Source organism: Scyliorhinus torazame, chromosome 18, assembly GCF_047496885.1.
Source record: "Scyliorhinus torazame isolate Kashiwa2021f chromosome 18, sScyTor2.1, whole genome shotgun sequence".
NCBI classification, from domain to species: Eukaryota; Metazoa; Chordata; class Chondrichthyes; order Carcharhiniformes; family Scyliorhinidae; genus Scyliorhinus; species Scyliorhinus torazame.
The window spans coordinates 7,070,838-7,083,746 of record NC_092724.1 but is presented as its reverse complement, the minus strand read 5'-3'; the positions used below and the strand labels follow the sequence as shown (position 1 = coordinate 7,083,746).

General features: G+C 49.6%; 1 protein-coding gene across 1 annotated transcript in view; it reads left to right on the top strand.

Moving 5' to 3' along the window:
- LOC140394771 (insulin gene enhancer protein ISL-1-like) overlaps positions 1-12,909 on the top strand; it is a 30,303-nt gene that overhangs the window by 8,378 nt on the left and 9,016 nt on the right. The window contains exon 2 of the mRNA XM_072481976.1: positions 8,750-8,939. Within this exon, the coding sequence (XP_072338077.1) occupies positions 8,750-8,939 (190 nt within the window). The remainder of the gene's footprint in view (positions 1-8,749; positions 8,940-12,909) is intronic.

Sequence of the window (12,909 nt, the reverse complement as noted above, 5' to 3'; positions counted from 1 at the left end):
GAAATGGCTCTGATGTATTCAACCGCTACCAAAACACACAAAAAAAGGAATGAAACCGGACGAAACAGATCTGGCATCGAACCAGGTACCGGAAACGACAATGGCAAACCTAGACCTGTTGACCTTGCAAAGTCCCCCTTACTAATAGCTGGGGGCTTGTGTTGGGAGAGCTGTCTCACATACTAGTTAAGCAGCAGCCTGACATAATCATATCTTACAGACAATGTCCCAGACACCACTAACACCATTCCTGTGTACGCCTTGTCCCAATAGCAGGACAGATCCAGCAGAGCTGGTGGGGAGGCACAGTGGTATACAGTCGGGAGCAAATTGCCCTGGGATTCTGGACCACATGAAGTCTCATGGCTTCAGGTTGAACACGGGCTAGAAAACCTCCTGCTGAATACCACGTACGGTCCACCATCAGCAGATGAATCAGTGCTCCCCCAGGTTGAATACCACTTGAGGGTGGCAAGAGCGCAGAATATGCTCTGGGTGGAGGATTTAATTCATCATCGAGAGTGGCTCGGTAGTACCACCACAGACCGAACTGGCTGGGTCCTAAAGGGCATAGCTGCTAGGCTGGGACTGCAGCAGGTGGTCAGGGAACCAACAGGAGGGAAAAACATACTTGACCTCATCCTCACCAACCTGCCTGCTGCAGATACATCTGCCCATGACAGTATCGGCAGGAGTGACCACCACACAGTCCTTGTGGAGACAAAGTCCCATCTTCACACTGAGGATACCCTCCATTGTGTTGTGTGGCACTACCACCGTGCTAAAGGGGATAGTCTTCGAACAGATCTCGCAACTCAAGACTGGGCATCCATGAGGCTCTGTGGGCCATCAGCAGCAGCAGAATTAAATTCAACCACAACCTGTAACCTCATGGCCTGGCATATCCCCCACTCCACCATTACCACTAAGTCAGGGGATCAACCCTGGTTCAATGAAGAGTGTAGGAGAGCGTGCCAGGAGCAACATCAGGCAGACCGAAAAATGAGGTGTCAACCTGGTGAAGCTACAACACAGGACTACTTGTGAGCCAAACAGCATAAGCAGTAAGTAATAGACAGAACTAAGCGATTGCACAACAAACGCATCAGATCTAAGCTCTGTAGTCCTGCCACATCCAGCCGTGAGTGGTGGACAATTAAACAACTCACTGGAGGAGGAGGCTCCACAAATATCCCCATCCTCAATGATGGTGGAGCCCAGCATATATGTGTAAAAGACAAGACTGAGGCATTCGCAACACTCAGAATCCAGCCAGAAGTGCCGATGGATGATCCATCTCGGTCTCCTCCGGAGGTCCCCAGCATCACAGATGTCAGTCTTCAGCCAGTACGATTCACTCCACTCGATACCAAGAAACGGCTGAAGGCCCTGGATACTGCAAAGGCTATGGGCCCTGACAATATCCTGGCAATAGTACTCCAGAACTTTCCATACCCTAGCCAAGCTATTCCAATACAGCTACAACACTGGCATTTACCCGGAAATGTGGGAAATTGCCCAGGTGAGTCCTGTACACCAGAAATAGGACAAATCCAACCCAGCCAATTACTGCCCTACCAATCTACTCCCCATCATTAGCAAAATGATGGAAGGAGTCATCAACAGTGCTATCAAGCGGCACTTACTCAGCAATAACCTGCTCACGGACGCACAGTTTGGTTTCTGCGAGGGTCACTCAGCTCCTGACCTCATTACAGCCTTGGCTCAAACATGGACAAAAGAGCTGAATGTCTAGGTGAGGTGAGAGTGACTGCCCTTGACATTAAGGCAGCATTTGACCGAGTGTGGCATCAAGGATCCTCAGCAAAACTGGAGTGAATGGGAATCAGGGGGATTAGTTGGAATCATACCCGGTACAAAGGAAGATGGTTCTGGTGGTTGGATGTCAATCTTCTCAGCTCCAGGACATCACTGCAGGAGTTCCTCAGGATAGTGTCCTCGGCCCAATCATCTTCAGCTGCTTCATCAATGACCTTCCTTCCATCATAAGGTCAGATGTGGGGATGTTCGCTGATGACTGCACAATGTTCAGCGCCATTCGCAACTCCTCAGATAATGAAACAGTCCCTGTCCAAATGCAGGAAGACCTGGACAATATACAGACTTGGGCTGACAAGTGGCAAGTTACATTCGCGCCACACAAGTTCCAGGTGTCATAATATACACCAGGATAGCATGGTGCAGATATACAAACACTGATGGACACACAGCGGGACCAAACAACACCACAGCCAATCACCAGTTAGAGCACACTCACTATAAAGACAGGGGGCATCAGAGTTCCCGCTCATTCGGGATGCAGCCTCCTACAAGGACAGAGCTTACAGCTTACAGCACAGATCCTCACCATGTGCTGAGTGCATAGACTGGTTAAGACAGGCATAGGTCTTTAGTTTAATCTAACATCGTGTTAACCCACAGTGAAAGTATGTTCAACAGTTTCTAACTTAATAAAATAGTGTTGCACTATTTTAAGTGTTGATGGCCTGTATATGTTCCACGGATCCAAAGCACCCAACAAATAATGATACCAAGATTTGAGGGATATTAGAACTTCTTAGACCTATCTGCAAGTGATCTGCCTTCCACCAGCATACCGTCATCCTGCAAAATGGACAGCGTCCGCCCGCCGCCGCCGCTCCGCATCACCGGTAACCTGGGGGCCAACTGGAAGATATTCAAACAACGCTTCCAGCTCTACCTGGAAGCCACAGACCGGGAAGCTGCCTCAGACACCAGGAAGATCGGTCTCTTCCTATCCACGGCCGGGGAACATGCCATCCACATTTTCAATTCTCTCACCTTTGCTGATGGTGAAGATAAATCAAAATTCAAGACGGTCCTCCTCAAGTTTGACACTCACTGCTGCATGGATGTGCATGAAAGTTTTGAGCGCTATGTATTCCAACAGCGTTTGCAGGGTAAGGATGAACCTTTCCAGTCCTTTCTCACCCACCTCCGCATCCTTGCGCAGTCCTGTAATTACGGGCCCACCTCCGACTCCATGATACGCGACCAGATCGTTTTCGGTGTTCAGTCGGACCCCCTACGCCAGCAGCTCCTCAAGGTAAAGCAGCACACCCTAACGACCGCCATCGCGACCTGCGTGCTACAAAAACACGCCACTAGTCGGTATTCCCACATCCAAGCGGCTGAAATGGCGCGGCAAGGTCCCCACGAGGCAGAACGGGTCCAAGCAATCGAGCAACTCCAGGGCCTCAGCCTGGATGAGGGCGGCCATTTCGCGCGATTTTCGCGGACTCCCGCGCTTGTGCGCACCGAACGAGGGGACGTCGACGAACGTACTGCGCAGGCGCGCACCACGTACGACCGCACCGCGCATGCACGATGGCGCAGCGAACGTACTGACGCTACAACGTGCAGCAACTGTGGCTCCACCCACTTAAAGCGGCAATGCCCTGCCAAATCCCGACGATGCCTGCAATGTGGCAAACTTGGCCACTATCCTGCTTTATGCAGATCAGCTCAGCCTGCCAACTCTCGTCGCTCCAGCCAGCCTCACAGGAATGTCCAGGCCATTCAACCCACGGTCACCGAGTCCGATGCGGACCTACTACTCGATATTGACACCGAGGACCCGAAGGAGCCTTTTCGAATAGGTATCGTTACAAAAAACAGGGTGTCCCCAAAGCAAAGAATCCAGCTTCTATCGGTATACAGCATCGATCCAGACGATGAGTGATGTGCCACCCTGAGGGTCAACCGGTCCCAAATACGATTCCGCCTGGACACTGGTGTCTCCGCCAATCTCATTGCGCGGTCTGACCTCCAAAGCCTTTGTGTCAAACCAGCCATCCTTCCATCAGCCTGCCAGCTATTGGATTATAATGGCAATGCCATTGCTGCCAGCGGCTCATGCCAACTTGAAGTGACGCACAGGTCACGCAAAGCCATCCTTCCCTTTGAAATCGTGGGCTCCTCGAAAGCCTCCCTGCTTGGCGTGCAGGCATGCAAGCTGTTGAACCTAGTTCAGAGAGTTCACTCTCTCCTGCTGACGTGTCTACCTTTCAGGACGCCGACTTCAGGACGCAGCTCGACGCCATTATCAACCAGTACCACAACGTCTTCGAGGGCATGGGCACGCTCCCGTACACCTTAAGGACTGCCTCAAGCAGCAGCTGCAGGACCTCCAGAACAAAGGAGTGATTTCCAAAGTCACGGAACCGACCGACTGGGTCAGTTCCATGGTATGTGTAAAAAAGCCTTCCGCCGAATTGAGAATTTGCATTGATCCCAAGGATCTAAATCGCAATATCATGAGGGAGCATTATCCAATTCCCAAGCGCGAAGAGCTCACATGTGAGATGGCTCGCGCCTAGCTCTTCACCAAACTCGATGCATCAAAAGGATTCTGGCAAATCCAGCTCGATAAATCCAGCAGGAGACTTTGCACATTTAATACCCCCTTTGGCAGATATTGTTACAACAGGATGCCGTTTTGGATCATATCTGCATCAGAAGTGTTCCATAGGATTATGGAACAAATGATGGAAGGCATTGAAGGTGTTCGCGTCTATGTCGATGACATAATAATTTGGTCCACCACCCCGCAGGAGCATGTTAGTCGCCTCCAGCGCGTATTCAGACGTATACATGGCCTCCGCCTCAACAGGGCCAAATGCTCTTTTGGTCAGACAGAACTCAAGTTCCTCAGGGACCACATCTCCCAATTGGGTGTGCAGCCGGATGCGGACAAGGTAGCTGCCATCACAGCTATGAAAACACCAGAGGACAAGAAGGCGGTCCTCCGATTTCGGGGCATGGTCAATTTTTTAGAGAAATTTATCCCTAACCTCGCCTCTCATACCACGGCTCTCAGGAACCTGGTCAGGAAGACGACAGACTTCCAATGGCTCCCTGCCCACGAGCGCAAATGGAGAGAACTCAAAACAAAACTGACCACGGCCCCGGTCTTAGCTTTCTTTGATCCAGCAAAGGAGACCAAAATTTCGACCGATGCCAGTCAATCCGGCATTGGGGCAGTGCTCCTTCAACGTGATGAGGCCTCATCATGGGCCCCCGTTGCATATGCGTCACGTGCGATGACCCCCATGGAGCAGCGCTACGTGCAGATAGAAAGGAGTGCCTGGGCTTTCTGGCTGGTGTGGTTAAGTTTCATGATTATGTCTACGGACTTCCTCAATTCACCATCGAGACCAACCATCGTCCGCTGGTCAATATAATACAGAAAGACTTGAACGACATGACGCCTCGCCTCCAGCGTATTCTTCTCAAGCTCCGGCGATATGACTTCCAGCTGGTATACACCCCAGACAAAGACCTCATCATTGCTGACGCTCTCTCCAGGGCAGTCAACACTCCATGTGACCCAGCGGGATTTGTCTGCCAGGTTGACGCCCATGTGGCATTCGCGGCCTCCAATCTACCTGCCACGGATGAACGCCTCGTCCAAATTCGGCGCGAGACGGCGGCTGACCCCTTGCTACAGCGTGTCATGCGCCACCTAACGGTCAGGTGGCTCAAGGGCCAATGCCCTCAGTTCTATAATGTCAGAGATGATCTGGCGGTAGTAGAAGGGGTTCTTCTGAAACTGGACCGCATTGTCATCCCGCATAGCATGCGCCAGCTTGTCCTGGAACAACTACACGAGGGCCACCTTGGCGTGGAATAGTGACGTCGATGGGCCCGAGAGGCAGTGTACTGGCCCGGCATTAATGAGGATATAGCCAACACAGTGCTCAACTGCCCCACTTGTCAGCGTTTCCAGCCGGCCCAACCACGTGAGACCCTGCAGCCCCATGGGTTGGTCATGTCACCATGGACCAAGGTGGGCATCGACCTGTTCCACGCGCTGGATAGAGACTATGTCCTGATCATGGACTACTTTCGAATTACCCGGAGGTGATACGGTTGCACGACATCACCTCGTCTGCAGTCATTCGTGCGTGTAAAGAAACATTTGCTCAACACAGCATCCCGCTCACAGTTATGTCGGACAATGGCCCCTGCTTCGTCAGCCAGGAATGGTCCAACTTTGCCAGGCGATACAATTTTGCCCATGTGACATCCAGTCCCCTTACCCCCAATCCAATGGCAAAGCGGAGAAGGGAGTACATATAGTCAAACGGCTCCTATGCAAGGCTGCCGATGCTGGGTCCGATTTCTACCTTGCCTTGCTGGCCTATTGCTCCGCCCCGCTGTCCACTGGCCTGTCACCAGCCCAGTTACTCATGGGTCGTACCCTGAGGACGCCGGTGCCGTCCATCCATGTCCCAGACCTCGACCACGTTCCGGTCCTTTGCCGGATCCAGCTGTCTCGTGCACAGCGCAAGGCGGCTCATGACTCCCGTGCAGCTGATCTCCCTGCTCTGGCTCCAGATGACAACATCCGCGTCCAAGTTCCGGATGGGGGCTGGTCTGCAACCGTTGTTCTCCTTCAGCAGGTGGCCCCCCGCTCGTTCCTGGTTCGTCTACCGGATGGCTCTATTCTGCGCCGCAAATGACGCACCCTTCGTCTCGTTCCACGCTCGCCACATGATCCTCCACTGTCGCCTTGCCCTCCTGCTGACCCTGCCACGGACTATGCAGAGCTTCCTGTCACTCTGCATCCCCCCTGGCTCTGACACAGTCCAGCCCGTTCCTGAACCGGCGGCTCTCGACCCACCCTTGAGGCGGTCAACCAGAATTTGTCGCCCACCTCAGAGACTTAATTTACGAACTTTGCGGACTTATAGACTCTCTGAATTGTTTCGTTGCTTTGTTTGATCGTTTCCCTGGTTTGTATATAGTGTTGATCTCGTTATTCTTGTTGCATACTGCTTCTCCGCACCAGGCACCTTCCTATGTAAATAGCTTAGTTCTCGTGTATGTAAATATGTCTTCGCACCCCACACGTAGTTAGGAACATTCTCACCATACATTATTTATTGCCACACACATACATTCTTTTATAAAAGGGGGGATGTCATAATATACACCAGTATATTATGGTGCAGACACACACACACTGATGGACACACAGCAAGACCAATCAACACACACAACACCACAGCCAATCACCAGTTAGAGCACACTCACTATATAGACAGGGGGCATCAGAGTTCCTGCTCATTCGGGATGCAGCCTCCTAGAAGGACAGAGCTTACAGCTTACAGCACAGATCTTCACCATGTGCTGAGTGCATAGACTGGTTAGGACAGGCATAGGTCTTTAGTTTAATCGAACATCGTGTTAACCCACAGTGAAAGTATGTTCAACAGTTTCTAACTTAATAAAATAGTGTTGCACTATTTTAAGTGTTGGTGTCCTGTATGTGTTCCACGGATCCAGAGCTCCCAACACATCACCAGACAATGACCATCTCCAACAAGAGAGAATCTAACCACTGCCACTTGACATTCAATGGCATTGCCATTACTGAATCTCCCACAGGCAACATCCTGGGAGTTACCATTGATCAGAGACTGAACTGGACTAGCCATATTAATACTGTGGCTACCAAGGCAGGTCAAAGGCTAGGAATCCTATGGAGAGTAACTCACCTCCTGACTTCCCCAAAGCCTGTCCATCATCTACAAGGCACAAGTCAGGAGTGTAATGGAATACTCTCCACTTGCCTGGATGAGCGCAGCTCCAACAACACTCAAGAAGCTCAACAGTATCCAGGATAAAGCAGCCCGCTTGATTGGCATCCCTTCCACAAACATCCAAACCGTCCACCACTGATGGACAGTAGCAGCCATGTGTACCATCTACATGATGCACTGTAGTAACTCACCAAGGTTCCTTAGACAGCACCTTCTAAACCCACGGCCACTACCGTCTAGAAGGACAAGAGCAGCAGATACCTGGGAACCCCACCACCTGGAGGTTCCACTCCAAGTCACTCACCACCCTGACTTAGAAATATATCGCCGTTCCTTCATTGTCACTGGGGCAACATCTTGGAACTCCATCCCTTGCAGCACAGTGGGTGTACCTACACCTCAAGGACTGCAGCGGTTCAAGAAGGCAGTTCACCACCACCTTCTGAAGGGCAACTAGGGATGGGCAATAAATGTTGGCTAAGCCAACGACGCCCATTCCCATAAATACATTTTTTTTAAATTATCTCATTGCTGTTCATGGGCGGTACGGTGGCACAGTGATTCGCACTGCTGCCTCAGAGCTCCAGGGACCCGGGTTCACCTGGGTGACTGTCTGCGTGGAGTTTGCACTTTCTCCCCGTGTGTGCGTGGGTTGCCTCCGGGTGCTCCGGTTTCCTCCCACAGTCCAAAGATGTGCAGGTTAGGTGGATTGGCCATGATCAATTGCCCCTTGTTGTCGGAAAAGGTTAAGTTAGGTGGGGTTACTGGGTCAAGGGGATAGGGTGGGGGCCTGACCTAGATAGGGTACCCTTTGAGAGGGTCGGTGCAGACTCGAAGGGCAGAATGGTCTCCTTCTGTACTGTTGTGATTCTATGATTCTTCTATGATTCTAGGACTGTTCATAGATTCTTTGAAGTAAATCTGTTCCGATATTTGTGGTTATACCTCAGAAGTAATGAATTTGTTGTGATGTGATTCCCACATTTTGTCTTTTCTTTCTTCCCACCATTCAGTAAGTGCTTCTCAATACGCCCATTTTGACTGCCCACACTGTATCGCCATACCACCACACATGCTTCAGATACTATGAAGTCTGGTTTAATTAAGGTGACTGGAAAGATTGATCTCCTTGTGATAATTTCTGAAATGTTGTATTGCAGGGGAAGACTCAACATCTGTATGTTTTGGCTGCAGTGAACAAATTACAGATCGCTACATTCTGAGGGTCTATCCTGATTTGGAGTGGCATGCAACCTGCCTCAAGTGTGTAAAGTGCAACCAGTATCTCAATGAGAGCCGCACCTGCTTCCTGAGGGAGGGAAAGACATATTGCAAGGCTGACTATTTCAAGTGAGCATCTGTCATTTCCTCGTAATTGTTCAAATATTAATTAAGTTCTAGTCAACGTCCCATGGTGCTGCACAAGAGCAGTCACGGTCAAGGGTAGTCTTGAGATGAAATGCTGCTGGAAGACAGATTATTACCTTGGGTTATTTATGCTAGTTTTATAGTGCTTAGCATTAATCTGTCTAATTACTTTCTCCTTTTCATTTTCTCAACTTGTTTTTTTCTCCCCCTTTCTTTTTAATAAGTATCCTCAAAGATTCCTGACGAAGAGGAGAGGCTGAAGGCTGAATTCTAGGCCTTGTTTAATTCTATCATATATGTTGTCCAATGAGCAGCGGTGGATCCAGATCATTGACCCTCTGATTTTCTATCACAGATCACCTGACATTCACATGGCATCTTCTACAGTGACATAGTTAAGACTGAAAACTTATGGGAATGGGAGATCAAAGGTATTCCGTGCAATTTGACTCCAACCCGTGACTGGTAGAAGTTTGGTTCAATCTTTACACTATTCCTGAAAGCTTCAATAAATGCCCATCACACCTTCAGGAAGACGCATACTGCAATCTGGTGGTTACCACTCGCACTAGGAAATCACTAAAATGTACAGGCAGGAGACGGAATTTTATCTGTATTTGGCAGATTGTGGCAGAAGGCGGCAAAATGAATGAAATGAATGAAAATCGCTTATTGTCACGAGTAGGCTTCAATGAAGTTACTGTGAAAAGCCCCTAGTCGCCACATTCCGGCGCCTGTTCAGGGAGGCTGGTACGGGAAAAGCGGTGTTGGAGCTCCCGGCATTGGCGGCTTTTCTGCCATCTCATCAGGAACATAGGGAACAAAATGGCAAGGGGAAGATCCTACAATGTCACACTGGCAAGGTGTGCTCTTATTGAGCCTGCCACCCCCCCCCCCCCCCCCCCCCCCCCGCCCCCCCCCCCCCCCCCCCCCCCCGCCCAGCAACTTAGGTTTTAAAGGTTGGGAGGTGAATTCTCTGCCAACGGGATTCTCCGTTCCGTTTGCAGCACACTCCCACCTGCAGGTTTCCCGGTGCATGGGTGGCCACAATGGGAAATCCCGCTGGTTGGCGGTGGGAACGGAGAATCGCGCTGCCGGCGACGGCGTGCTGCCGAGGAACACGCAGCTGGGGAGCCAGAGAATTCACCCCTGGGGCATCTTTTCTAAAGGTCACTAGAGTGCACAAAAGTTCATATGGAACACCTTCCCTCTACACACTCATGCAACTCCTCCAGCACTGCCCCGACAACTTTCCCCGGGAACTGGGCCCAAGAACTGCCAGGGCAGTGCCCCAGGCATGACCCTCTCCTCCCTGAGTGATGCACCCATCTGAGCTCCTCTGGAAGGTCTGCCCTGCAGGTACAGAATGTGGGAAAGCAGTTGTAATGCACCCCGGTCTCCCCTCACGCTGGCGTGAATGGGTTTTCTAACGGGTGGATATGTTTAAGGCGCTGAGACCTGATAATGATGTATACATTTATTATAATGATGCTCTCAACGTTCAACATTGGGATTTCCGTCATGTCACTGGGAGGTAGGGACTATCGCATCATGTCTTACGATGGTGTGAAATGTGATTTGGATATCTCGCAAGATTTTCCGTTCTTGTCACTGATCCTGCCCGATGAGATCAGGAGCGGAAAGTCCTGCCCCAAGGATCTGTTGCTGTCATAATCTCATTACCATCTCCATTGCACAAAAACAGCATCCGAATGTTTTTCAAGAAAGCATTTGCAGACTTTTTGCATTTAAATAGTTGACATTTAGGCTGCAACGTTTCTCTGTCATAAGGCAATGCAGAAAGAATCTTCTGGTCTGAGATCACACTGACGCGTTCTTCCTGATGTGTCTGCATAGGCAGCTACTAAATAATCAGGCTTCTCCAGACGGTGATATTCTATTACTCCTTAGATTTGGATCTTTGAACAACCAACAATTGGGCTTTGTAAATTGCTGCTCAGACATATATTGATGCAGAATAAGATATTTTCCTGAGTGAATTACAGATGCATGCAGCATCAGTTAGTTTTTGGTCAGCTATTTAATCAGCTTGATACCCAAATTCTATAAGCAACCCCCATGCTTGTCCACAGCTCACACCAACTATTTGTTAGTTTGTACATTCTAATCTGTTTATGTGAAACCACCAGGATTTCAGGCTAAGATAATGGTAGAGGTGGCAAATGAGAAACAAAGACTGTCTGATTCTATCGGTGCAACACACAACAATCAGAGATGTTACAGGAAAGTAAACTTCACAGTGGAACATAAGAAATAACAAAGATCTATACATACTCACCCAATGTTTAGCACAGGGCTAAATCGCTGGCTTTGAAAGCAGACCAAGGCAGGCCAGCAGCACGGTTCGATTCCCGTAACAGCCTCCCCGAACAGGCGCCGGAATGTGGCGACTAGGGGCTTTTCACAGTAACTTCATTTGAAGCCTACTTGTGACAATAAGCAATTTTCATTTTCATTTCAAGTTCCTTCGGCAGCACCTTCCAAACCCACGACCGCTACCATTTGGAAGGACAAGAGCTGCAGATACCTGGGAACCCCACCACCTGGAGATTCCCCTCCAGGTCACTCACCACCCTGAGTTGGAAATATATCGCTGTTCCTTCGCTGTCGCTGGGGCAAAATCCTGGAACTCCCTCCCTAACAGCACTGTGGGTGTACCTACACCTTAGGAACTGCTGTGGTTTAAGAGGGCAGCACCACCTTCTCAAGTGCAACTACAGATGGGCAATGAATGGTGGCCTAGTCAGCGATACCCACATCCCATAAATAAACTTTAAAAACTATTAAAGTCTATAAATAATAGAACTGATAATGAGCCCAAGTTCTACACAGTGTTATACAGGTGATATGTAGGAGTGCATACACAGGCCTACTTCACGAAGACATCTGAGGTCAACTCTTTTCCACAACTTATTGACGTTGCGGATGTGGTTGGGCCACACTGTTAGCATACTCTTGGTGTAGGGCATGGGGCAGGGTGGTTAACCTGGCAAGAGGGAAGGAATTCCGGGCAGGGCACAGAACTCAGGGCTGCCTAAATTGCTTCAAACATGCACTATTAGCTTGAATGCTGCGTAACCATGGATTTTGATAGCCCTACAATATTAGTATCCCTCTGTGCTATTTGGAAAGAGAAGCTCCACAGACCATGAAGATACAAAACAAACAAGGACTTTATTGGAAATGTGTTTACTCACAGACTGCTAGAAGTGCCCAAACTGACGATGGCGTCATCAATATATCACATGATCAAACTCTTAAAGTGGCCTTGTTCCAACTATGAGCAACACTTTCCTCCCCTTTTGCATCTGAGGTTCCTGCAATGAAACATTAACACACAATAATTTAAAATATAAACAATTAACAAACACAACAGTCGATAACTTAGATGTTTTGGAGGACGTTGATTCCTGTGTGGTTGTTGGCAAACCTTGGGTGTCTGCTTTTTCATGTTGACTGTAACCTCTGGTGTTTTTCTTTGCGTTTGCACATCGTCCGTTGTTGCCTCAGCCGGCGTCGACATCGTGTTTGCAGGTTGACTCGGTGTTGACGTGTCCTCAACTGAGGTACTGCCTTCCACAGTTGTTTCTGGTATTGACAGGTTTTCAGCAAGGTCCAGGCCTTCACTTGGCACAGTTTGTTGTGGACTCACGGTTGACTCTGTCTCTGACAAACTAGTTGTAGCGAGAGACCACCCCCCCTGCCCCTTTCCCCACCCCACTGAGAAACCTAACATGCTTTGCTGCCTGACTTTCTGAGGGCTCAGATGATTGGTGTGACCTCCATCTAATCCCCGAATCACCAATAAATTGCAGAGGACTCAGGGATAATGTATATTAATTGGCTCATTATTGAGCCTAATTGACATCCTGCTCCCCGCGCCTGTGAATCCCATGCCTCTTCCTTCCGCCCTCTGACTTAATTGGGTAGT